The sequence below is a fragment of the Astatotilapia calliptera genome, chromosome 11 (assembly GCF_964374335.1).
Source record: "Astatotilapia calliptera chromosome 11, fAstCal68.1, whole genome shotgun sequence".
Classification (NCBI taxonomy): domain Eukaryota; kingdom Metazoa; phylum Chordata; class Actinopteri; order Cichliformes; family Cichlidae; genus Astatotilapia; species Astatotilapia calliptera.
Window position 1 is genome coordinate 13,075,846 of NC_137432.1, and position 26,234 is coordinate 13,102,079.

The 26,234-nt window shown below is 39.5% G+C and overlaps 2 protein-coding genes and 1 long non-coding RNA gene across 7 annotated transcripts; 1 reads left to right on the forward strand and 2 right to left on the reverse strand.

Annotated features, from left to right (window-relative positions):
* Positions 1-346: 346 nt before the first annotated feature.
* Positions 347-4,953, reverse strand: LOC113032462 (uncharacterized). Of its 4 annotated transcripts, XR_003273879.2 has the most exons (5): positions 4,014-4,301; positions 2,779-2,855; positions 2,067-2,161; positions 851-1,012; positions 347-583 (listed from the first exon to the last, which is right to left on the reverse strand). It is a non-coding gene; the product is annotated as an uncharacterized LOC113032462 (long non-coding RNA). The 4 variants fall into 4 exon arrangements; XR_013912362.1 differs by lacking the exon at positions 4,014-4,301 and adding an exon at positions 4,894-4,953 and having other exon boundaries at positions 347-1,012; XR_003273878.2 differs by having other exon boundaries at positions 347-1,057; positions 4,014-4,322.
* A 1,499-nt stretch (positions 4,954-6,452) lies between these two features.
* Positions 6,453-17,159, forward strand: azi2 (5-azacytidine induced 2). 2 transcript variants are annotated; one of them, XM_026184988.2, is made up of 8 exons: positions 6,453-6,610; positions 8,080-8,334; positions 9,068-9,184; positions 9,433-9,538; positions 10,846-10,979; positions 11,328-11,392; positions 12,510-12,634; positions 15,132-17,159. In XM_026184988.2, the coding sequence occupies exons 2-8, from the start codon at positions 8,101-8,103 to the stop codon at positions 15,572-15,574; spliced, it is 1,224 nt and encodes a 407-aa protein (XP_026040773.2). In that variant the 5' UTR covers positions 6,453-6,610; positions 8,080-8,100; the 3' UTR covers positions 15,575-17,159. The 2 variants fall into 2 exon arrangements, with proteins under 2 accessions (XP_026040773.2, XP_080163942.1); XM_080307816.1 differs by having other exon boundaries at positions 9,433-9,532.
* Positions 17,160-17,963: 804 nt separating this feature from the next.
* Positions 17,964-25,455, reverse strand: cmc1 (C-x(9)-C motif containing 1). The gene is made up of 4 exons (XM_026185047.2): positions 25,297-25,455; positions 24,777-24,869; positions 18,870-18,960; positions 17,964-18,676 (listed from the first exon to the last, which is right to left on the reverse strand). Exons 1-4 carry the CDS (start codon positions 25,313-25,315, stop codon positions 18,556-18,558), a joined length of 324 nt encoding a protein of 107 aa, XP_026040832.1. The 5' UTR covers positions 25,316-25,455; the 3' UTR covers positions 17,964-18,555.
* Positions 25,456-26,234: the final 779 nt, after the last annotated feature.

Sequence of the window (26,234 nt, forward strand, 5' to 3'; positions counted from 1 at the left end):
CGTATTGTTCTGCAGGACACTGCGCTCTGGTTTGTCCGACGCAGTACAGTCAAACAATATATAATGACCTGAGCTGTAACCTCATTTGCTTCTGCAAGAATACTAAGGTAACTGTAAGGTAAAACATAGATAACACAAATATTTAAGAATAACCAAGTGAATAAACTAATTTTAACAATTATCTTTACAGCCCTTTCCCTTTTGAAATGAATACAATGATGTTAATATATATTTTAAATTACAGACAAAAAGTAGTAAAACAAGTTTATAAACTCATCATAAAGGTTTGTAAATACTAGTTTCACCATGGATTAAAAACACACAAAAATATGACTCTTAGATGTCCAAGAAAGGCAATGTAATATTTTATTTATAATACAGTACTTTGTTAAGCCAGCTGTACTAGTAAGCACAGTGAGCTATGAAACTTCACTATAATAAAAGCACTCACAAGCTACACTATAGTATAAACAGGAAAGACACTGAACAGCCTAAAAGCTCCGTGTAATCAGAGAGCAGACCATGTCCTCCCCTCAGCTCTCATTCACAGCGTGTTGTTGTATACCGGGGAAAATGTCCAGCACTATAATTAAATGCACCACAGTTGAATACAACAAGCAGACAAACTACTAATAAAAGATATTTTTTTAAAAACCAACAATAAATGGAAATTTATAGTCTTACAGAAAATATTTAGAAACACTTTTCCTTAAAATAGTAAGTATTCTTTATACTAGATCATATATATGGCTTCAGAGATATATATAAGAGTAAACATGTGTTATGTTGGTTTTTTTTCCTCTACCGCTGTCAGTCATGCAACCTTGATCAGCCTGCATAATGGACTCACAAAGTTGGAAGTCAGTCACGTGTCACCCTGGCATCCTCCTGCAGCAGCCTGTGAACTCAGCCTCTTCAGCTCCTGCCTGCTTGCTGCACTCTCAAACCTGAAGCCCTCTATGACCAAGGTCTCTCCGTCCTCCTCTATGCTGGCCCGACACTCCTGCTGATTCTGTCACAACAACAACAACATGCACACAAGGCTGTGCTGTGCACACTATGCCTCAGCACATAAAATAATAACAAGGTCATTTGTGCATCCTTTGTGCTTTGTTAACAGCTGCAATAGACAGAAGCTGCGCATTCATTTATGTGTTTTCTAGTGTGTGTGTGCGTGCGTACACACACTATTATATCTGTCCTGTGAGAAAAATTATTTATAGGGAGTCCTCACTCCTGCTAATTAGGTTCTAGAGGTAGAAACCTGGAGCTCAAATTTTATTTTTGTGAGACTGAACAGTCTCTCGTGGATCGCTGGTCGTCTTGTTTCCTGAAACGATTGGGCCAATCGTTACATTTGTAGGTGGGGCTGAGGCTGGCAACACGTGCGGATGAAATTGATGCAGCTGTCAAGGCTGCTGTAAATCTACTCACTGAAATAACAGCTCCTAAATCAGAACGACATGCATTAAAGATATTATGGTTTAGCAAATAGAATTCTTTTTCTGATTCTGCCCAGTGGTTCTGGCAAAAAGTTTTATTTATCCGTCACCCCCTGTGGCACTTTGGGAAAGAGGTCAGGAGGGTCTAGTCTAGTGCTTAGAGTGCATGGAAGGAATGGAAGACAATGTAAGAGATGTCCAGAGGCTAAGCCTAAAGTGAAACTAAATGGACTGAAACGGTTAACGTCTGTGTCAAATATATTTTATATTAATGGCAATTCAGATTTACTTTGCATATCCTTTTCTTGCAGCTAAGAAGAGAAATTAACTGGATTGCTATGCAACTATAGGGAACTCATAACCTGACCACTTGTGACCTTGTTATAACAGAAGTATAGTATCAGCTTCATTAAGTATGATAGAGACAGGATTAAATTAATTAAACAAATAAACCCATTTAAAAACAGAAAGACAGTGGGTTAGAAACAAAGAAGACAAACATTATGTAAACTCAGCCGGGTAAGTTTCCTCAAAGGAATATGGTTGAGATTTGACAAATAAAAATACTTGATTCTGGGCTGACTGTGGTCTGCAGCACAGTCACGTGGTTCACTGTAAACATACCATTCTTTGCTGTCTCTGGTTGGAGAGATCTAACGATGCACACCAATTCATCATCTCTTCAATGTCTCTCATAAGTAACTGAGCTTCTGACAACACTGTAATGACATTGATGCAAATACTCAATAATAGATACCACTACTAATATCCACAATGCTTTTACTAGTTGATTTTTAACAATTTCACTTCGGAAGTCTTTCTAGTCTTACTGACCACTCAGAGCACTTTAGACTACAAGCCACATTTAATCATACAATCATGCAATGCTCTCTGTTCTGTACACTTTAAGCATATTATCTGCCATTCATCTCTGTCTAATTTAGGCTCATCAATTAACCTGACACACAAGTCTTTGAACTGTGGGAGCAAGTTGGAGTATGTGAGGAAACCCACTCAGGAATAGGGATAACATTCAAACGCCACAAAGAAAAAAATATGTAACTGTGTTAGCCTCAAATAAATCCTGATCTCATGGACAGCAAAGAAATCTTTATTTCAATCTAGTGGCCTGTAATAAAGAGAACTCTAATTGTGAGATGTATTTATGATACCACCTCCACTCACGCAGTTACAAACAACACTTGTGTTGCATTATGACAGTTAAATGAATCTTGAGAACATTTTCTTCTTCAAATCACAAAAAAACAAATCTAAACAAATGTTTTTCTGAAAGCGAGTAAAAAATACTGCTAATATATGCAATTGCTGGGCTTACGCTGACGTGTCTTTGCCATGGAGATCTCAGATTTCTCTTCACATGTCATGTCAGTGATCTTTGCAGCTTCTCTTACACTGCAAAAGACAACATAGCACTTTTAGGATATCTGTGATACAACTGAGCTGATACAGTGAACAGAGAAAAATATACACCTTAATAGTTAATAGGATAATGCACAGTGGAGTATGCCCAACTTCAGAAATCATGAAAACAATTCAGTTAGAAATAAATAAATAAATGGACTGGTACTTAAAAAGCACCTTTCTACTCAACACTTCAAGTACTACTGCAAGTCTCATCCACCTAATCACTCACACATTCGTACAGCAATTTTATATATGCCTAAGCACTTTATAACATTCACAAACACACTCTGATCATGAATCAGAGGTAACTTGGGGTTCAGTATCTTGCCCAAGGATACTTCAGCATGTGGGCTACAGAAATCAGGAATTGAGCAATCAGCTTTCCAACTGATAGATGGTGCGCTCTACCATCTGAGCCACAGCTGCCCATACAATATGTTGATCAAATTCTTATTTTAATCAAACACGCTTCCATATTGCAGCCTACACATATACTGCTACTAGCTTTAGATAAAACTCATGAGGGCTAAAACCAATGCTTCTCTCACTTTCCATAAAGCAATTTCAATGTTTACTATGGACCTATTTAAGGTTAAAACCTCTTGATCAGCTTGGCTTAGTCTTTCGGTATGCAGACTGACTAGATCTACTGCTTTAAAAGTATCATGTGATGGGATTATGAATATCAACCTGTTAAGCCTTGTTATGTAAAACTTTTAATTAGCTGCACTAAACCTATAGAGAATGACTAATATTTAAGATACCTTCAGGACTACACCATCAACTTACCATCAAGTTACCATCAACTGCACTGACAAAATACAAACATCAGTAAGGACGGGCTGCTAGGCATTAGGGAATTGCTTTTTACTAGGTTAACTGCTTGTAAAGGCATCACTTTATAAAGAAGTAAATATCGCTATAATTAAAAGAAACACCCACATATAAAAAACATGATGTATGTCACAAACGAAAACTTAACAAAAGGTTATCAAGAACCTGAGCAATAAGCTAATGGTAAGTGCTACATTAGCGCTAGCAGCTAATCAGTTTTAGGTACTGTGACAAAAAATGAACCAAACCTGTGTTTTTGTTAACATTAAATATTTATTATTAGTATTATAACTATTTGATTTTCTTGCTTACCCGTTATATTTGGGAATTGTCACTGGAAGATAATCCTAATTTAGGCAAGTGGCAACTAAGGGATACCACAGTATAATGCGCAAAACTGATTTCTATACTGTCATTGGTTTGTCCCTTACTCGACCTTAAATGCCCCGGACCGTTACTGCAATGTCACTTTCTGACCAACAGATGGCACTCTTACAAATACCAAATCTGATTTGACCGCAATCGTACTTCGCGTTCCATACAGTGACGGCCTGTCCCGCATACAAGTGTGGAGTAATACGTGATTAGTGAAAAGAAGGGGTCGTTTGTTTGGTCTGCGTAGTAGAATAAGCTGGGTAAATGAAGACTGTATTTACAGTATTTGTTTCCTTTTTGCTTATTTTTCAAAGGAAATGCCCTTGTGACTTCTGTTATAATTTACTGTATTTGTCTTTATTGTTTTACATGAGGTATTGATTAAACTGAAAACCAACATTTTACAGTATTTTTGTTATAAGATTATGGATGGACAGTGCATATTTACGCTATGCCCAGCTGACTGTGCATTGTGCTATTTGATAGTTAAAGATTCGGCAACCCTAGCTATAACACTCGTGCTACTCGTGAAATAATTGCCTGTTCACTATTACCTTTAAACATGGTTCAGGGCATTACTTGTTTTCTTGCCTGTTTCTTAAGTCATTCTTTAGCTTAACAAGTAGTCCCTGTACTCTTTTGTCCTTTTAACACAAAAACACACACACAATAGAGAGCTAATTTTTAATCAATATAAGGACCACAAGTAAAAATATGTGCCAAGTTTTAGCTTTATCTATTAATATAGTGCCATGAAAAATATACACACACTACCTGATTTCTTTCTTTCCTTTTTTGACATATCTGTGACACTTACCTGTTTCAGATTGTATATATTGCATATTACAACAAAAGGTACCTGGAGCAAATACAAACCACATTTTTTAAAGAGTGATTTTAGAAGAAGAAGAAGAAGAAGAAGAAGAAGAAGAGCCACTGGGGGTGGGGAAAGTCAGCAGGTCTTTTTTTTTCTTCTTTTCCAGACTTCTGCGCGGGAAAAAAGTCAGAATTCTAAGAAAAAGGTTAAAATTCTGAGATTAAAGTCAGAGTTCCATCAGAATTCTGAGTTTTTTTTCTCAGAATTCTGAGGTTTAAGTCAGAATTCTGAGAAAAACTAATTCTGGGGAAAAAGTCAGCATTCTGAGAAAGCTTCTGACTTTAATTTCAGCAAATTTTTTAGATTAAAATGTGTGTGTACATGCACAGACCACAGGTGCATACTGTTGTACACATAAACTCACAGATGTATATGACAACTCAAGTTTGTGGCATTAAATTTGTATTCAACTTTTAAACATGTAATACATTTGTACTTGAGCATCAGCACATGAACTGATGGACAGACATTCTTCTTCGGGATTTTCTGGTAGAGAACAGAATTCATGCTTCCATTAATTACAGCAAGATGCCCAGGTCCTGAAGCGGCAAAGCACCTTCTAGACCAAGCCCTAAATCTCAGTTTTTCAGATACTTGCAGCAAATACTTCATCATTTGCTGCTGGAGATTTTAGGAGGGGAGAGGAAGTGCCTTCTGCCCTCGACTGTGACATGTGATATGTTTAGACTCAGCAGTCCATCTGCATCTTAAGGATAAAGGACACTCTTTCGAGGATGCCAATGTTCACATTTTGGACAGAGAGGACAGATGGTTTGAAAGAGGAGTGAAAGAATCCATCTATGTCCACTGTGAGCGACCATCTTTGAACAGAGGCGGCGGTTTACGACACCAACTCTCTGCCATCTATAATCCAGTTTTGAGATCCCTTCCCAGACGCCTTAACGCCCACTCACATCCTGGGCCATCTGACCTCAGGAATTCGCATGATAAGGTGGGGCCAGGTTTCACAATGAACACACCCGAAACTCTGGCTGATTGGGACCCACGCCTAGTTTCCCACCTTGGCTCAGGCGATTAGAGGATCATCAGGGGGTCCTTTTGTCCCTCTGTGGGGGGTCACTCCCACTAGGTTTATATCTGGGACTCTCCACCATTTGACCTTAGAACTGAAGAAGCTTCTCGGATGAGAGGTGAAACGTCTTCAAGCAACTTAAAGAAGTCCAGACGCTTTTCTTTGCAAGCTCCTTTGACTACGATGACCTGGATGACTGAGAACCTTCACAGGTTCATATGTTTAGAGTTGCAGCATTTGGGGGGGGGGGGGGGAGTCATATGAGAAACATAAAAGGTTGGAAGTATAGAACATGGAGCAAATATTTATATTTTTATGGCAGAATTCATGAAGCGTGTGGTATGCATATACCGAGGAAAGGATAATGGGAGCTATGGTGATCGTAACAGTGTGTGAGAAAGTGCACACGCTCTTTAAGACTGTGCTTTTACTTTGAAAGGACTTGAGCAGCGGAGTGACTCCCGGAAGTTTTTGTTTTTCTCACCTGTCAGTTCGGTCGAGACACGGCACCAGTGCCGAGCCTTGTCTCTTTGTTTTCTCCTTGAACCAGCTCTTGTTTTTTCCAAATTAAATGACAGTCCTATGTGGTCAGTCGATACCTAACTGAGGACAGCGTTTAACACGGTAACTGAAAGTCGAGAATAAAAAATAATCGTATCCTTTTTCTGCACCTAGCCAGAAGACGTTAGCCAAGCATAGCTAGCCGTTATCATCATAATAGATCAATCATTTTGATGCGCGGAGCTGTCGATATGTATTTATGTTTCTCTAAAGACCGTTGCTTAATTGTTGTGTTATTCTTATTGTTGGCTGTTTCACAACCGGACGTCAGGGTTGTTTGGTGTTTGTCAGCACTGTTCGCGGAAGCTAACGGCGTAACGTTAGCTTTGTATACACGCGAAATCCATTGATTGTTTTCAGAACGATTATAGATGTTTTCTGCTGTCGCTTTGTGTGGAAGATTGTGTTTTTTCAGCTGAGATAAGATTTTTAGCTGTTAGCTTTCCTGTTTTAAGTGGAGAAGTCTTAACGGAATTACGTCGCTCTTCTTGCCTTGTTTTGGATTCACGTCCACTTTCGTTTTTAAGTACTTGTTGTGGGTCGCTTTCGCTTTCATGCCGACTGTCGTCAAAGTCAGCAGTTTTCCTTTTTCTCTCTATTTCTCCGTTTCTATTCATCTCCGCGGGTCTATCAAACTATTCGGTAACTCTGCTTAAACTTATTTTTCTAAAGGCTTAGGCCTTTAGTGATAAAAACTTGGCTCCTGTGTGTTTGCTGCATCATTGCATGCTGACATCATCAAGAAGCTGCACCGTCTCTGAAACCGAGCTACTCCGAGCAGAAATTATCCAGGAGGGTGTGGGGGAAATGTCAAGTAGCTTTACTGAAACACTCATATCGTTCCTGGAAGTCAGCTCTGCTGGCACTTCCTTTAACAAAGGCATTCAAGTCAGTGTGAGATATTTCTTTGTAAATGTGCAGAGTTAAAGTTTCTTTTTGATAAATTCTTTTTCAGCCTCTCATTCAAAGCCATAGGCCAGAAACTTAGTGTACACAATGTTATGTACATGTTATGGAAATCACACATTGCAAATTGCCTTTTTTGGGGGGTAGATCTTTTGTAGACTATTACAGATCTGACTCCTTTATTGTTCAGTGTTGGTAATTGAAGAGGACCTACCTTCCAAGTACATTCATCCCTGGTGTTAAATCAAAATCATGTAATTCCAGTGTCAAGTGCCCAAGGGTAATAGGAAGCACCAGCACAAAATTGCATGCAATATGTGAACAAACTGATTTTGCATGCTAAAAACCTCTCGTTGTCTTTAGGGCTTTTCTGATGTCAACCTCTGGCGGGGCTTTCTTCTTTTGTGAAACTGTGGTTTAAAAAGACCATTGACTGTTAGGAGAATTCTACTTACAGACATTAAATGCCTTATGAATGAATAGAACAAGTTGACAGTGTAGACTGTTTGTTGGATAATATAGAAAATATTTATTTCTTAATATGATAATAAATCTAATATAGTTTGACTTTGTTTTTCTTCACACAAATATAGGATATTTAAAGAAGTTCTTCATGTATCCCCCAGGTCTTCTATCTGCCTCAGAATATGGCCTGTGTAGGTATGGATTCCCCAGCAGTGGATGATGACATTTGCATCCTTAAACATGAGACAGCCTACACCACTGCTGCTGAGAGTCCTGTGTCGGTGTGTGCCGGTGACGAATCGGTCGCCTCCCACTTTGCCCTGGTCACGGCATACGAGGACATCAAAAAGAGGCTGAGAGAGACAGAGCGAGACAATGCCCTGCTGAAGAAGAGAGTGAAGCAGCTTGAAGACAAGGTATAGATGGAAGAATAGAGTAGGAAAGAGTAGGAGGATGGCACAACAAAGGGAAGATGGGGATAGAAAAGAGAGAGAGAGACAAAATTTAAGAACATAGAGCTTATCATGCTGTCTAAACAACCAGAGAGCAATGTTTACAAAGGGTGACCTATGAACAAAGATGAATGATTTTTCTATTGTGCACGACTTCAGAATGATGGACAAACACAAAATACTAATATCTCACTGCAAAAAAAAAAAAAAAGAAAAAAAAGAAAAATAACCTCTTGGAGTGTATGCATGTCAGCATCATTAATATTGTTTGTCTGTTGTCAAAACAGAAAAAACCCAACAATGAGAAATAAATGTGCTCTGTTTAAAAAAGAAAGGCGGTCTGGAGAAGTATGTCTTTGGCAAACACTGTGCTCATATTCAGCAGAGAAGAATGCTCTTGAAATTGGAATTAAGAACAAAGGATCCAGTAAACGGATATAGTGAGAGAGTGAGTTATTTGAACAGCAAAGGTCTTAATACCGATTGCAGACCGAAGCGAAAGTTGGGCACAACATGTGGGCAGAGCACGAGCTTGTTTGTTTAAAATCTGTCAGTGTTAGTTTTATGTGCTGCAGCACTTGGTCCATCAAGATAGGATGTGGTGGGAGGAAAGTGACTTCCTACCGCAACATTTTAAATTGAACATTTTTTTTCTCCTCTACTTTCTTCTCTGTTATTTCTTCTTTCACCACTGTAGCTTTTCAGGCCAGATGCTCATTCATCAGAGGGGCCCCAGTACGTGAACAAGGCCTTCAGTGCTTACCGAGGTATCTATATAGAGAAGGAGGACCTGCAGATGGAGCTTAACAAACTGGTGCGTTTTACTGATTAATCTGAACATCTCATAAACTAACAGTGCAGCCAAGCTTAAAGGCTTAATGTCTTCCAAACCTGACAGTAGCTTATTTTCAAGTATAAGGATAATAAAGAGAGTTTGGTTTTTTTGCCCACCTGGGACTGCAAAAGTAAGAGTTTGAAACATTGTTTTAAATACACTGACTCTACCTTCATGCTCTTTGGCTCACTGTCTGTTTTGTTTTTTTGTTTTTTTTCCTCTGTCAGAAAAGGGAGACGAGTGAGAGAGAAAGGATTCTGATGGAGCAGCTTCACACCAAAGAGGTGGAGCTGCTTCAGCTGAGGACAGAAATGGACACCAGCCAAGGTACAGGTAGAGTACACAGGCCTGCTGTCTCTGAACTGTTCAGTGGAAATGGTTCTGTCCTCTGATGAAACAGATAGTGGACATTTAGAGCACATGAGATTTGGATGAAATACAAGGAAAAGAATCCTGTTCCTGAATTTTAATCATATTAAATTCAAGGACTGAAATTGTTTGATAATTAGCTATGTCGGACAATCGAAGTAATAATCTACTCTTTAAAATATCTCCATCCATCCATTTTCATGAGTTAAACCATGGTAGCAGTAGAGTATTTGAGCTAGTTCAGACGTCCCTCTCTCCCACATGTTTTCAGACCATAGAAGCTATATAATGTCTTCTATGAGCTCTTGGTCTACCTTGGGATCACCTACTAGTTGGGTGTGCCCATTATACCTCGAAGCGACAACCTGATGAGAAGTTTGAAAAATCTCAGCTGGCACCTGTTTGGAGTAGAGTTGCAGATACTCCAGTCTGTTCTCGATCTGGATGTCCCACCTGCTTAACCAGCCACCCTTCAGAGGAAAGTAACTTCTCTTATTCTGTAACGGAAGCTTGCGGCCATTAGAGCGCGTTAACAGTCATTCATATTCCAGCATCCCCTGCATTACATCTGACACAGCACCAGCCCTTCTGTCAATCCATTTTATGCTCAGTCATGAACATGGCACGGTTCTCAGATTCTTTACTCAAACACCAGTTGTTTTGGTAGCCTCTTATCCTACCCACTTCACACTGAAAACCATTGCAGGCAATGTCGAAGGTCTGACGAAACCAGCAAAATCGTATCATTTTCAAATAATGAGAACTAATTGTAATATCCCAAAGGGTACACTTACATCCTCCTAAAGCTGAGAGGAACCCTTGACATCCAGAATGTGATTAGTAACAGAGTAACAATTACATTTATTTCAACACTTTTATCTAATACAGTACTAGAAGAATAAATAGTGTCATATAGTCAGTAGGGGAAAAAATCCAGCAACCTGATTTATATGATATGATAACATTTTTATGTTGCAATACTCTTAAGTACATTTGGTTTTTTTGTGGTTATATATAACATATATGTTGATTCAAGTACAATTTAAATACAGGACAGGCTCGAGTATTTTGACTCATGTGCCATTCTCCTTTACTTCCATACTACCTATGATTTTCTATGAAAATGTAAATGTAAAATGTTGCTCTATGATTAAACTGATGTTAAAATATTTGGTTGCTAAAAGTGTAAAAGTCAGTGTCTTTAATTAATTATGCCTTTTGTACCATTTGTAACACAAATTCCATCTGTTTTTCTGCGTGCTTGTCCACAGTGATGAAGAGCCTGAACAGCTCTCAGGACTCCTGGCAGGTGGAAAGGATCAACACTGAGCTAAAGATCCACAAACTGCAGGAAGAGCTGGAGAGGGTGACACTGGAGAACAATCGGCTACTAGAGAGAAGTGCGGTGAGTGAAACAGGGAAGAAGGAGTTTCAGAGAACAGGATAGAGGGGGCGCTTGAGATGAGAGACGCTCTTGTCGCATAACAAAAGGAGGAGAAATCGGTAGAGGTGTTAGGGCAGAGAGAGACAGGGTGACACTGGGAAACACAGTAGTGAAGACAAAGCCAGGGTGGGTATGCTACATCTTTAACAGTTGGGAGATGAACTCTTAAAAGACAGACGGACATAAGTGTGAGTTGTTGTGGAGTGGAGGATGCAGATTTGTTTGGTTTTTTTGGGGGGGAGGGTTGTCCGAAACAACCAAGAGACTGCACCTCCACTCTCTGTTTTGCATAACTTAACTCTGTTTTAGGGGGAGCCGCATGGCCTTAACGGACCAGACTTGGACCAGACCTGTGATGCAAAGTATAATGCAAGGTATAGTGTTTTATGAATATCATTAAAAAGTGCCCAACCATAATTTCTGTAACCTGTAGTTACGAAGCAACTGTAAATAGATAGGAAGTCTTGCCTAAAGCACAGTCTTAAGCAAAAAAATCAGTTTTAAATGATCCGCCCTGATGAAACTACAGAGAATCAGGTAGGAACACTGTTTACACGAAACTACAGAATATACTGTTTTTATGTCTTTGCTTTGAAAGCTAAAGCTTGTGAATGCAGTGCTCTGTATGGCCACAGTTTCAATTGTACTTGTCCTGTTTGGCCACTAGAGGAGGGTGCAGCGTTATGAATCTGCTCATCATAGACTGCATGCATGTCTGCAGCATGATGTGGAGGTAACCTCAAAAGTATATGAAGAGCTAGACCCTAAACTTGGGTGCTCAACACAAGTCAAATTTAAGTCCAGAATTTTGACATGCATAACGTCTGTATGGAATTTATTTATTAACATTTATTAAGAAAGAAAATGTTATAATTTGTCTACCTTTTTAATTATTTTAAGCACCACAAAAACCTAGTTTTTCCACCATAGGCTTTCTGTTCATGTTTTTTGCTGTGTGAGGCAGGTGTTAGGACTCAAAACAAGTGCTGATACATTTTGCATCTTTATAAGAGTGTTTTGTAGGTGTTGCCATCCTTAAATACATCACTGTTTTTATTTATTTTGTCTTCTTGTTTGTAATACAGATAATGTTATTGGCTGATTAAGCATCAAATCAACCAGTACTTGTTGTTGTTTTTCCTCTTAAGTATTGTCTGACTGTAGTCACTGATATTAATTGTGTCAGCAAAGAAGCACATGATCACCTTGGTATGTCTATAATTTATTTAATAGATTAATCTTATATGTACATTTAATCCACTAATTTTTGACTAAAATTGACATAATGGGTGGCATTTTGGCATTGTGAAATTTCAGTGAACAGGTGAATTTGACTTCAGAATAAGATTGTTCTAAAATATTTCCTTTTCCTGAGCGTACTCTATAGCTGCTCATGATATTTACCACAAGATCCTGTCTGACAGTTGGGTGTTTCTAACACCAGCTTTGAGGAAACTTGCATTTAAGTGAAATGCTTTGTTTATTGTGTAGGGAGAAGAGCATGCAGCAGACATACAAAGCTCTGTGTTCTGAGGTCGGCCGTCTCCATTCAGAGCTGAAGCACCAAACAGGCCTGATTAGGAAACTCAGGCCACTGATCAGTGAGACGCGACAAGGTGAGGCACATCTGCAGAAATGTGAGTGAGCTCAGGATTGCGCCACAGTTGGTGTCTGAATACAAATCATCCCATGCTTAATGTTTGTTTTAGTGCGTGTGATAATCAACTGTGCTCCACTGTGTCCTTTTCACACCACCTCAGCTCCTGTACAGTGAGGAGTCTCCTTTATAGCATTAATGCATTGTTGTGTAGGTCGCCACCTAAATGAACCTCCTAAAAGCAACCATACAAAATGTATTCAGTCTCTTCATGTCTTTACCCTAAAAATAATTGACATTTATATCATTCCCTTTAGGAACCAGGTAATATTTTTGTTTGTTTTATTTGACATTTTCTTGAATGTTTATCCTGTTCTTATCATATTTCATTTTTTCCCAATATTTATATATTTTATTTAATCTTTTACATTTGATCTGCTTTACATCTGATTTAACCTCAGTGTGTTTTTCATTCTTTTCCCCATGCCATTATATTAGCAAAGCAGAGTCCACCTCCCATAGAGGGCTCTTAAAAAGAAAAACTCAAACCCTACGTTGTTGTTGTTGTTGTACGTCACATCTGCACACACATGCAGTTCTTACCCAAGCCCCTGAAAAAAGCTTGCAACTTATTAAAGAAGTGAGGACAAATGATGAAAGATTAAGAAAACAAATTGCAACAATTGTATGTAGATGTAACTACAGAGTAAATTAATATAGAGACAAACACATTTAGCTGATCTAACACTGTTAATGAGTACTTGAAGTAATTACAACAGGGAAACTAATGAACTGCTTCTGTTCAGTAACGGGAGTGTTTTTTTCCCCCTCCCAAGAAGTTTTCTCCTCCTGCTTCTTTTTGCAGTTTGTATAAGAGTGTGATAAGACTGTGGATATTATCAAAGTCCTCCAACACTTTGATAAAGGACATCATGAAATGGTCTATCCTTCCATTCCCCTCCCTCTGTGATGATGTATGCTACCCTAGGAGGGATTACCTCTGTTGTCGATTCCCTCGGAGTGTCAGAAGAGGAGACCAGGAGGTGAAAATTAGAACGAAATATGGCAAGAAAATAAATCTTGCCCTATTTATTCCACTGAATAAGAGGGTAATCCTGTAACTTAGATGAAGCAGATGGAGTGAAATGAGGAAAGCAGGAGCGGCAAAAGAAATGGAGCGGGGCAGAGGGAGGAGGGGGGTGTGCTATGTATTTATTCAGTCATACTGTGTATCTGTATTCTTCTAATGTTCCTCCTTTGGAATCACTTTTATTCAAATCCTAGACTCAGGAGACCATCTCATGGAAGCATAGCAGGGAGGGATGGATGGATAGATGTGTGGATGGAGAGAGGTATGGAAAAAAAAAAGCAGGAGCAGATACTCTCATTTAAACTTTATTATTCGCTCAAGATGATGATTTGAAAGCAAAGCAATGATGTGTCTGTGTGAGATTAGGACATGTGATTTGTGTAAGGATATGCTTTGTATGAAATGAAAGAAAATGTGTTTGTGCGTTCAGGTCTGATTAGGTTTTGTTCTCGAGGACAAAATCTAATTATTGCTTTTGTTATTTACTGATTCCCAAGCGGTGACTTTTACATGGTGCAAAGGTTTCATTGTGGAACTCGCCGCCCGCTGCACAGGGTGCGATTTTTACTCCGGTTCTGTTTTTACACTGAGGTCTATTATACAGTTAGAGATCAGAGCTTAGATTTTTTTTTTTAACCGCTTTAGAAACCAAAGTTTAATCCACTTGTTAAAAAAAAGAAAAAAAATACAGAGTTGTTATCTCAGTGCTAAATAAAAAAAGAAAAGAAAAAAAGACGTGTTTAGCTGGGTGAGGAAAGAGCATTTCATTTGTGCTGCCGACATCATTTAGTTAAAATGACAGAAAACACGCTATTTTTATTTGCTAGAGAAATTCATTAAAACAAACACCTTTACTGTCTAGTAAAACACTGCTAATAAGTGCAATAAAATTATTATTCTTTTTAAAGTTTCCAGATTTACTAAAAAAAACCATCTTGGAGTCGTGCAGGGTTTTGCAAAGTTATAGCATTCAGCCAAAAATCACCACTTAAGATCTGTCAGATTGATCAATCTTTATTTAATATTTCCAACGTCATGAAAGGCTCACCATTCTAAATATTAAGAACCATTGGTCTAAGTGACATATCGCTTGTAAACATGTCTAACGTGAAGGCAGGCAGCATTTGTTTATTCGTTATGTAAGGCTTTCAGTACTTGGCAGTGATGACTGAAAGCTAGTAGTGTCACTAAATCAACAGTGAAATTTGTCACTGAAGTATCACCAAAATGATAGAAATTGAACAATTGCCTCTAATATTTGTGCTTGTTATACGGACATTGCCACAGTCCATGCAGTGATTGTCTGTGCAGGTCTCACTAGAAAAATGCAGTTTTGTGCAACCACATCTAACATTTGATTATCTTTTACCCTCGTTTTTCCTCATCCTTTTTTTTTTCTTGCACTCACCCTCCTCTCTTCCTGCAGCTGCCTCAACAGTTCCCGTCCAGTGTCTGGACGACGTGGAAAAGAACAACCACCCCCCAGTTCCTCGGCCATCAGTGCCTCGTCCCCCCAGTGCCCCCCCACTGCCCTCATGCTCTGGCCGCCCCTGCCCCCCCACCGGCTGTCCGTCAGGCACCCTGCTGCCAGATAGTCTGAGGGAGGACTGCTGGTACAACGGCCCATGGCCCCCCCAGAGTTGTTCGGGAGAGGGTCTGGTTGGGAGCGACGCCTGCTCCGTTGTACTTCCCCCGCCTCCCCTGAACCAGGCCTCTCTGGATGACAGTTCACGATCCTTCCCCAGTCCCCCAAAACCCAGTGACGCCATGTTCTGGGAGGGACACTCCGCTGCGTCCAACTCCTCGTCCTCAATGGGTAACTGCAGCCCCAGGAGCCCTCCCCATACAGATTGGGCCAAGCCTTATTAAGTTACAGTGGGAGAACAGATGATTAATAATTTATTGGAAGATAAATAAATGTTAGAAATTTGATGGAACATAAACAAATGGAACAATGAATAAACTCTCCAACCCTGCCACATAGCTACCACCTTACCTGCCTTAATGTGATAAGACCACTTTTGTGGGGCGGATGAGACTGGACCTCCTGGTTGTGGGAACTAAACGAGGCCAGATGAGGCCTTTTTCTTTTTTTTCTGAGGTAAAGACTTTAAACTCATTAATCTGCCATCTCTGCTCACCGCATCGGTGAACATTTCTGACTTTGCAGAGAAAAAGTTGATGAGAAATCCTCAACAGAATAGTTTGTCCATGTTTGTGTCCTTGTATGCGCATGCATAACTGTGTGCAAGTATGCATACAAGCAGTTTAATTTGTGTGTGAGCACATGCACGTGCGTGCATGTGTGTGTGTATATTCACATCCAACAGTGTGCCTGTATCTGTATCTCATCATAGGGCCTCTTCCACCATAAACTGTGGCTGTTGATCACTGGAGCCACAGCATAGTGCTAGAATTTGTATAACTGTACTTCCTCCAATGCAAGTCTTTTTACATTTGATCACTGTAAATTACAGAGGGTATGTAGTTCCATGTTTGTCTAATGGTCATGTGAAGGAGATGTGTTGGTAGGAGGAGTTGATGTGTTTGTTTTTGTACGGTGAAGACAGACATACATACACTGACTGTAGGATAATTACAGGTTTTGGCTCCAAATTTGAAATGCTAATTAAGTTTTCTTTTTACTGAGGTGGATTAATATCAAAGTAAAGAGAGAGAAGGTTCAATGATTTCTCATAACCTTCACAACTCAAGTCTGTCTGGTATCTGACAACACCATCTATTGTGTTGCTTTCTTTTTTCACCTCTGAAGTGACATGTAGATGTAAGGCTGTGAATTGCTGGTTTCTTAGCACGGCATTTATTTTGAAGGACTCGCAGAATGCACCGCATACACTTGGCACATCATTTTGAACATTAGAAAATGTGAACTATGCACTGTGCTGATTGTTAATCCTGCTGTTTAGGACTGAGGGTAGTCTCTCTCTGGTCTCCCAGTAGTGAAAAAGTATAAACTAAGGGCACTGAAGAATCTTAGACCAAATAAACAGAAGAAACTGAAAGAAATGTGCATATCTGTATAAATGTATATGGTGGGCTTCAGTACTCTGCCAAACATGGTTATACACTCCAAAACTTAGCTTTTGCTTTTTCTCCCCCAAGATGCCTGATATGTCTAAGAGCTACCTGTGCTGGGGGCAACACAATAATGTAATAACCTGATTAAATATGAGATGTGACTTAACAAATAGGTGCACAAAGCACAAAGGCCCATGGGTAAGTTTCTTTGTTTTAGTTTTTTCTTATCTGTATCATGATTGTGGTCTTTTGTTCTTAATTTCTAAGAAATGTTATTTTACAGCAGTAGTTTCATACTTCTGTAAACAATTTGCAAACCAAAATGCAATGTACAGTAGATATGGATTATATTTTAGATTTACTGCACTTCCGGCTGTTTGTAAATATGATCGAATAAATGAATGAAAGGAATCAACACCGTGAGGTTGCGCTGTTTTCACTTCAAGCATGATGTTATGTGGTTTGTTAAAACTGAACACTGAACACAAAGCCACGATGATTAAATCATTTTTTTAAAGCTAAATATCTGCAAAGGGGACAGCAAGCCCTTCTCTGTACCACAAAGCCTAAATGATGAATTGAAACATCCATGTTAAAAAAAAAAAGAAAAAAAAAAGTTGTTTTTCCTAAATTATCTTAAATTTTAAATCCTGTTTCACAATTTCAAACAAAATTTTAGTTTCTAGAAACAAAATTGTAGAGGGGGAAAATTGTTTAAAAAAAAATTATAGAAAATTTTACACTATCAACCTTAATCCCAGGCTATTGTCATGTTAAACATGCTAATGTTTGTAATGATCTAATTTTATAATTTGTAATTTTGTAGCTTATTATTTAAAGCAGTAGTAATATAGGACCTCTATAGCAACTCTTTCCATCGGTGCCATTAGTACATAAGCAGTTGTAGATTATATACAATACATACTTATGCTGGTTGCTAATGGTAAATTGGTTCTTATTATAACCATAACAAAAAAATTATTAATGCAAAAAAAGTATGCATTTAGCTCAATTTAGCCACTGGAGGTAAAAGTCCTGAACATGTAAAAGAACAAACTGAGTCAGCTGTAGCTTTTTTTCTTTTTACAATTTTTATAGTTCTGTTGATCCTGCTTTCGAATACACTAAATAAACAGAAAGGAAATTTTCACCGTGCGACTCTTTAGTCCCACTGCTGAAAAATGCAAACCATCATAAAAAACACATCTTTTAAGTCTGATGGAGTTAAACAGATATTAAACCTTTATTCAGAAACATTTCATGTTGACTGCCCTTAAAATTTTCTAATATTTGCAACAATCACATGATCACACAGGGTTTTATTATTACCTCCAAGTTATAGTGTACAAATCTCCATCTCTGATTTCCATTACTTTTTTTTCTCTTCTTTTTTAAAATCAATTCCTTTGTAAGTTATTACACAACAACTTCTGCAGGTGAATTTCAAAGCTGTGGGTCCAGCCAAAGGCAACTGAGCAGATTCGTCACTCGTGCCGTCACTGCAGGAGCAATAGACACATGTTCAAGTGGTTCAACAGGTGCAAAGCATCCCTCAGTTTACAGCTGCGCACCATGTGCTGCCCTGCACTGAAACTCTTCCAGGTGGCTGCTATATCACAGTACAATCACATATTTGTGACATTCTGATCACTCTTTATGATCCAAATAATTTCACTCACCTTTCACGCATAAGCATGTAGCTTTACAAGAAATACAACCACTTGTCCATAGCACTGCCACGTAATCCTGCAGTTCTGGGCAGAGTGTAAGTCTGTGTACACTTTAAAAATAAAGCTTGTTGTGTTGTTATTTTACATGCTAGTCGGAAGTTTTTGTTTCATGTTCTTGGCTGGAATCCCCGTCCTCTCAAATTCCAGCTTCTCTCGAATGTACTCCTGCTTGCACTCTTCAAAAAACGCGGGGTCCTGGTAGCTGGTGGAACACAAAAGGTAGACCTTCATCACTCTGATAGGTTTTGAGATTACTAAGACTTTACAGGCGGCAATTCAGAGAGTCAACAGGAGTGGGAGAGAGTAGGCAAGCGTGTGTAAAAGCTACTGGCGTGATTCTGTTATAACACATGGGGAGCCACCTTTCTATATGAGTGTTGTCGCACAATACTCACTGTCGTGTCAGACATTCCTTCAGGGCTGCGTTCTCCCCTCGACACTTAAACACCATGAAGAAACCAGACTCTTTACAGCAGTGGCTGAAGGCTGGAGGGAGGGAGAGAGAGGAGTGTAGAAGTCAGAAAGGACAAATCAACAACAAAAAAAAAAGAAAAAGGGAAACTGGCTCAATGCGTACAGTAACCTCAAAGCAAAAATCACAATTAAGAGCCTACCTTTTTTTTACCGCAAACAAGAAAACGAATAGCTACGAGCAAACCGAGACGGGCCCCATCTCCACGAGAAGGAACCCAGTCGGAAGTCACCCTGCCAAGCCTCTTATCAAACCGAAACCCATGTTTCCTTGTTCATATGAGGACTGAACTTAACCGTACTATCCACAGAGTGGTTATATCTGTGGTCGCACTGCTCCCACATTAGCCCTGTAACAGTCATCCCACCATCCTCAAATATACACACGTCTATGCCCCCAAGAATTAAATATAGGTAATGCTACACTGAACACGGTGCCCAGTGAGGCCTGGAGATAGACGAGGTTATTTACAATAACTGAACAAGTAAGTGGAGCTTTTCCAGAAATCAGACTAGATATTATCAGAAATGTTAAACTTAAGAATTGCTGCTAATGGTTGCAGTTTTACTAGATATGTTCAACCTTTGCTGCCTTCCTTCTTCTCTGGCCAACATCAATTGCTGGTGCCTGTGCCCGGAAAATAAAACTGGAGCCCAAAACGAGAAGCCCTTCTTCTATAAAGATGCAACAGTGACTTCATGCCCCTGTTAGTGGTATTTTCCACATTAAAGGCACTGAACAAGGTGTCGACGAGTGAGTCTTCACCTTGTTAGCAAGCTCTTTCTCGAGGCTTTAATTAAAACCGCTGCCCCTGTGTCCCCTTCAAACAGCTGACATCGTAATTACCTTCATCTGCGGCATCAGTATGGTTATCACACACTCTTTCACGAGGATGCAGACTAACTGCAAAACCAATTTAGAGAAGCAGAACTGTGCGACTAATCTAATCAAAGAGCGCCTCATCCCTGTCCCACGGCACTAATAGAGGCTGCGTTTCTGATCGCACATGAATAGTTAGGATAAGGAGACGAATCTACGAGACTGGTTTCATGCGAAAAGAGGCCCTTCTGAAGAAAAGTGTGATGCCACCTTCGCTTTGAGGTCGTTCGGTTTGCCATTTTTACCGACGCAGAAGTGGCAGTTAATGGAAAGCAGAAGCATGAGGCTTGAACATTTCGGGAGATTTGGTACTTTAGAGGAAGATGTGGTGTAAAAAGACCTTATACATAATTAGTTATGGTAGAAAATAAATGTTAGGATCTTGAGCAGGATTTATTCATTTCTAACCGACAAACTGAAAAATCCATTCATTCATTCATTCTTGTTTCCCCACCTTTTGTCCACATTTTTGATTTTGTGATCCGGACCTTAAATTTAAGGAATTCAATTAGCAGCCAATCACTTTTCTGCAAAAACACAACAGTAATCAAAATGAACGTGTGGGGGTTGTTCAAAAACTTAAGACTCTGAAAGGCATGTGAGTCCTGACATGAATCATCAGCGTAGTAGGAAAACTCATCAGGTGAAACTACAAAAGGAGTTCTGTACAGGTCAGTGCTACATATCTGCGTGAACAACAAAGCCTACAATACACAACTGTGGGGTGTGCAGAGGCATATATGCAGATACCAATAACACAGGAAAACATACTTGTAGATTGTGTTGGTTCTTTTTTTTTGGCACTGTCTTTGTAAAACACAATCACAGACGCGCACACACACACACAGGAGCCCAGTAGTGCAGACACAAACAGACAGAATAGATGATTGAGGGCGGAGGATGAAGGTGTGAAAATGAGTGGGACGAGAAACTTGTAATGTGAGGGGGGTTTCCACTACCCACAGCCCAGCCATGTATGTCCCATCACCTCTGTCTGCCTCCTCGTGTGAGCAGTACACCCTAGCTCATAGAAGCTGTCATCAGATTTCTAAAAACCACATAAAACCGTGACTGTCGGGCTGATGTGTTGCTGCAGTAAACGGGGCACACTGGAGCAGAGGTGTAGCCAAGTGCGTGCGTGCGTCTGTGTAGATAAAGAGGCAACTGCTGTAATGCCAATTAGCCTGCTACTCAATACCGGAAAGAAGAAGAAGTAGAAGGGTCTGATTCAAGAAGGTCAAGAGTAAAGTAAATTCCTGAGGAAGGAAAGATGCAATGTTGCAATATGACACAAAAATGGGGGCAGCAACATGCAGCGCCACATGCAGTCCCCATTTTGAAGAACAACGTTTTAATAACGCTTTAAGTTTATGCTTCCATTCCTGAAGCCTCTCTTAGACTCTTCTATCAGTCTGATGGCGTCTAATTATTTTGCTGTCATGTTTCAATGAGCTCCCCAAGGCCTGAAATATAAAGCAACATACCCCTCTCATCTGGCTTTACTTAACATAAGCAACAAGGCTAAGTGGTCACGCAAAGGTGATTATTCTCCAAAAGTTGATTCTGTTCATTGGGATGGAGCGTTTTCAGTGCGAGAAACGTTTCGTCACTCATCCAAGTGACTTCTTCAGTCTCAGCTGACTGCAGGTTTCCCCAATCTTATAAACAGTACATTTGCATAATGACTGAAACCAGCCCACTGAAGGAACAATGCGCTAGGAAGTCAGCGAAACGTTTCTCCCACTGAAGCCAAGGCAAGTTTATTTATATAGCACAATTCAACAACAAGGTGATTCAAAGTGCTTTACAGAGACATTAAAGAACAAAAACAAATAAAAAGCATGATATAAAATTGATTAAAGAAAAACCAAAAAAAAAAAAACCCGCTAAATCCAGATGAACAGAATAAACTTTTGGAGATTTACTTACCTGGATGATTGAGCATCCAATAAGACGAAGGTGATTATTGATATTAAGTCAGGGAGGAAAGCCAGGGTTTAACAACGAGCGCATTCACACTAAAGGTGTGGCGCTGACAGCATCTGACCAATAAAAATGGAGAGCCTGACTAGCAGGTGAATAGCTGACTTGTGGGTGTAGAAGAATTTTGACCCACTCTTCTTTGGAGAAATTTGAATTGAACTTAAGAGCCTTTAAGATTTGTTAGAGAGCACAATTCATGACTCCATCAATCGCAGTAACTCATCCAGGTGCTAAAACAGCAGCAGGCGCAGACCATGTTCGATGGCTGGTACTTTTTATGAAACGATGTGTTCATTTTTACACCAAATATAACAGGGCTCAAAAAATTAAAAGTTTAATTATGTTTCGCACAGGGCCAGGTAGGTTTGGATAGATTCCCTAACCATGTTACCACGGTGATGCACCCAAGTAAGGAATGATCGCCTTCATAAAACAGAAAACCCAATGTTAACCTTGAAGTTACTTGAACCAGCCCAAATCATGCTTCATACAGATCAATTCTGTGTAAACAATGAAACACCAATGCCCCGGCATGTCTCCTGTGCATACTGCTGAGTTGCTAAGCTAACCACTGTATAACATGAACAGCATTAACTACAACATTTTACCTCACCCTCAGTGTCTGCAATGACATCAAGTCATTTCTCTAAAAGATTGATAGATTGACACCCCTGCTTTAATGTGAACACAAACTCATTTTACACGAGGGCCACATATAGCTCACTTTGATCTTAAGTGGACCGGACAGGTGAAACTCCCTTTTCTATCAGTGCAAAGAAACTACATATTTAAATGTTTTTCTACATGATAAAGAAAAGGCTGCTGTGACATGCTGTCAGCATGAGTCTTTGGACTTAAATTGTAGGAGGAGTTGGGCTTTCTTGTCAGGGGTCATTTTTTTTGGGGGGGGGGACGCCAAAACAGTGGCCAACAGCGCTGTACGCAATGGCAGACTGGTGCCTTATTAGCAAGGAAATAAAGCAGAAAGTAGAGACTTCTGATGGGAAACTAGTCTTGAAGCACACAGGGAGAAAGAGCTGTGCAGGAAGTGCGATTTTATCGTGGTGGAAGCAAGACGGCAAAAGTAAGTGAGGATTCATTAAAGTGTTTCTTTAAACATAAAGCAGGATTTTGGTCTGTTTTGCTGCCGTTCAGCTGAATTTTGTTTGGAGAGTGATGAGACCTGCGGGTTCTGGAATCTGGGAGATGTTGGCTTTCAGCACCTGACGGCATGTCCATGTACATGTCGTCGGGTGAACGGGGGGATTCACCCTTTGGTTTTACATCTTTTTTCCGAATCTATTTACCTGCTGTTTAATCGTTTAATATTTTAGCTGTTTGGTGATTGTTGAAATTGTTTTGTAAGCTTTTAGCTGAGATTTTAACATTTCTGTGGATACCACACGGGTCTATATTAAAATAACAGATCTGGTGGCAAATCCCATTAAAGCAGATGCTCTCCTTCTTGCCTCTGTTACTGGGAGCATTGCGGTTTAAGAGGTTAATTGTTTATTGCCTATTACTTTGTGTAGTATGAATGGCCATAAGGGAGGTTTTTATCAGTATGAAAAGCTGTAAAACTTTTGAAAATACAGTTAAAAGTCCAAAATTCCTGCTTGTGCTTGATTGTGGTGAGCAGCAGATCAAACAAGTTAAGAATTATAAATGGCTTCAAGCGCACATTCAGGCCTGTGAAACCCAAGATCGTTGAAATGCAGCCAGATGCTGCTCACTTCACGTTTTCACTCATTTCTTCACTTTTTCCTGACATGCTTGCATTTAAATCCAGCTTCCCTGTGTCTCTGTGTACCTGGCCTGAACCACTACACTTGCTGTCTTCAGAACTTGCCCTCCTCCTTTCTTTCATTTAACGCTATGATCCCAATCTGCCTTTGCGTGTGACTGGCTGCATGGTTTGTCCAACAAAATAAAGTCTCTCTTGACATATAAAATTGTGTTGTGGGCCACATTTTTGACAACCCTGCATTAAAAGACAAATTAAGAACAGCAATGTTACACCCTTCCCTCTTTCCAAGTATTGTAAATTTGCCATTGGTGTGAATGTATCTCTCTGTGCTAACCATCTAAAAGACTGGTGACCTACACATGGTATAACTGGGCTCTCACGCAGGGACAGCTGGGATAGGCTCCAGCCTTAAAAAAAAAGAAGAAAAAAACAGAAAAAGTTTGTTGACGTGATGGATGTACAGGACACTAAGCTAATTAGCCTGTCAATGGCATATACTCAAGTCAGTGGTCAGTTATCATTGTGTTTTGTTTTTTTTACTTTGGTTTTGATAGAACTTGAGATATTTTAGGTACCTATGATCACTGTGCAGCTGAATCACTGTAGTGTCACCATGAACCAGGATATACCCAGGGCCTGAAGATAAAGCAGCTACCAGTACATCCATTGGTTACAATACATTTCTATTTTTAACCTATACCTTTCCAACTGTGGCAAATCAAAAATAATTTAGAAAAAGAAACAAACAAAGTAGACAAGTTAGACTGAATTACTTCCATTTCCATCTTACTGCCAATTGTGAAATTAGGCAAATGTTGATGTTCGCCCTCGTTTTGTTGACTAGCATCACAGTGTTATAGTTAGCAACTTGAATTTTCAAACTTTTCTAGTCAATCCCAATCAAAGCTCTGGGTACTCTGGTTCTTACTGAAGACCAAAGAAAAGTCTCTTTGAGGCACAGATTTAACCAAGATCTCTGCTTTTTTAAAACTAAAAGCTGTTTGACATAAGGCAGTGCACAAACACACGTTTTAATGATGGCTGCTTTCTATTTGGGTTCAGTTGTATGCTGGTTGACTCTAATGGCTTACTGGAACAATTAGGTGAACTGGCATATGTTTCTTGACTGTGACAGTTCAAAACGGCCTCCTTAAAAAGTGACCCTGCTGTGTAAAGTCGATTCCTGAGCGACACTTTAGTGTGGACAGGAGACAATCCCACCTTCAACCTTGTCAGCACAGAGCTCCTTGGCTTTCTCCCTCATCTTCTTGGGGATCAGCACATCCTTCTCCACATGCCTCAGATGGGCTTCCTCTGACACGGCAGAGCAAAGCAAAGCAAATGTGAGTATCACAAGTAAGCATCACAATAAGCATCAACCGCATCAAGCCTACTGAATATGATTTCCCTTAATTATCATAGGTGTACGTGGGAGACATGCGTGCTTGTGCTCAACTGTCGTTAAACGCGGGTTACCGCACGCAGCTAAAGGCGAGGCATGTTTAGGACCATTAACTGAGACGCTGGGCACAGAAGTTCTCCTTTATGAGTAATTAACTCAGCATTTTCCTTTAGAGTGGCGACAGCCTCTTTAAGTGCATTTAGCTAACGTTATTATAGCGTCTCAGGTCCATTACAGTTCAATACAGCCAATAAAGAACGAGCTAACTCGGACAGCTTTGATTAAAAGTATGCCACGAAATACACGAAAAGCATTTGAGAGCATTACGGACTTTAATACCTGTATTTGTTGCCTCCATTGCGATGATGTTTCTTAAAACATTACCCCCACTGAATCAATGTGACCTAGCTCGCGAACGCTCAAAACACTTCCGCTGACGTAGTATGGTGGCCTGAAAAACTGCAATTCCCAGAGTCACTCTGGGCGGAGAAGCAGGAGGCTACAGGTGACCGAGTGATGCTTACTGGTTTAGCTCCACGCTCATTTCTGTGGAAGACTGAGGAAAAGGATTTCTTATGTTTTATCATATTAAAGAGACAGTCTCAGTTACAACCTTTATTATTAGAAATATCTCTTATTCACTAATGCGATTCAGGGAATACTAGTAATGCTAATAATATTAATTGTGATTAATTGTGATTGCACCAGCCACAGTAAGTTGCCGGTCTAGATGGGAGGTGGAATCAAAACCCTTAAACAAGAAGAAAACAGAACTATATACATTTAGAGCTTCAAAACACTTATTTTTCTGTTTTATTTTCTTTCTTTTCGTTATAAATGATGAAACGAAAGCTTTTACGTTCTCTGTTTTTTCACAAATTGAAGTTATTGGGAGTGTGAAGCTCCATGTAAGTGCTCTTTGTAAACAACGGTGTGCAAGTTATATCATGCAGAAAAAACATTTATTTATGTAATGTGCTGGTTTTTAGGAATTAATCATATGATGATATTAAATGTTTACATTTTACAACTAATTACGTAATTAACATTTTGCACTGTAAAAATAAATTTCACTTTCTTTTAGACCCTAATGCGACCACAGATCATAAACATTAAAACTCCATAAGCCTGTCAAAAAGCCATATACAGTTATGGTAAAAATACAGTAAGTTTTTACATTTCTAAACATATTAAATATAATTCGGTCCTTAACAGGTCTTAAATGAGGTAAATGCAACCCCAAATGAACTACAACACGTAGCATATTACACTGTGTC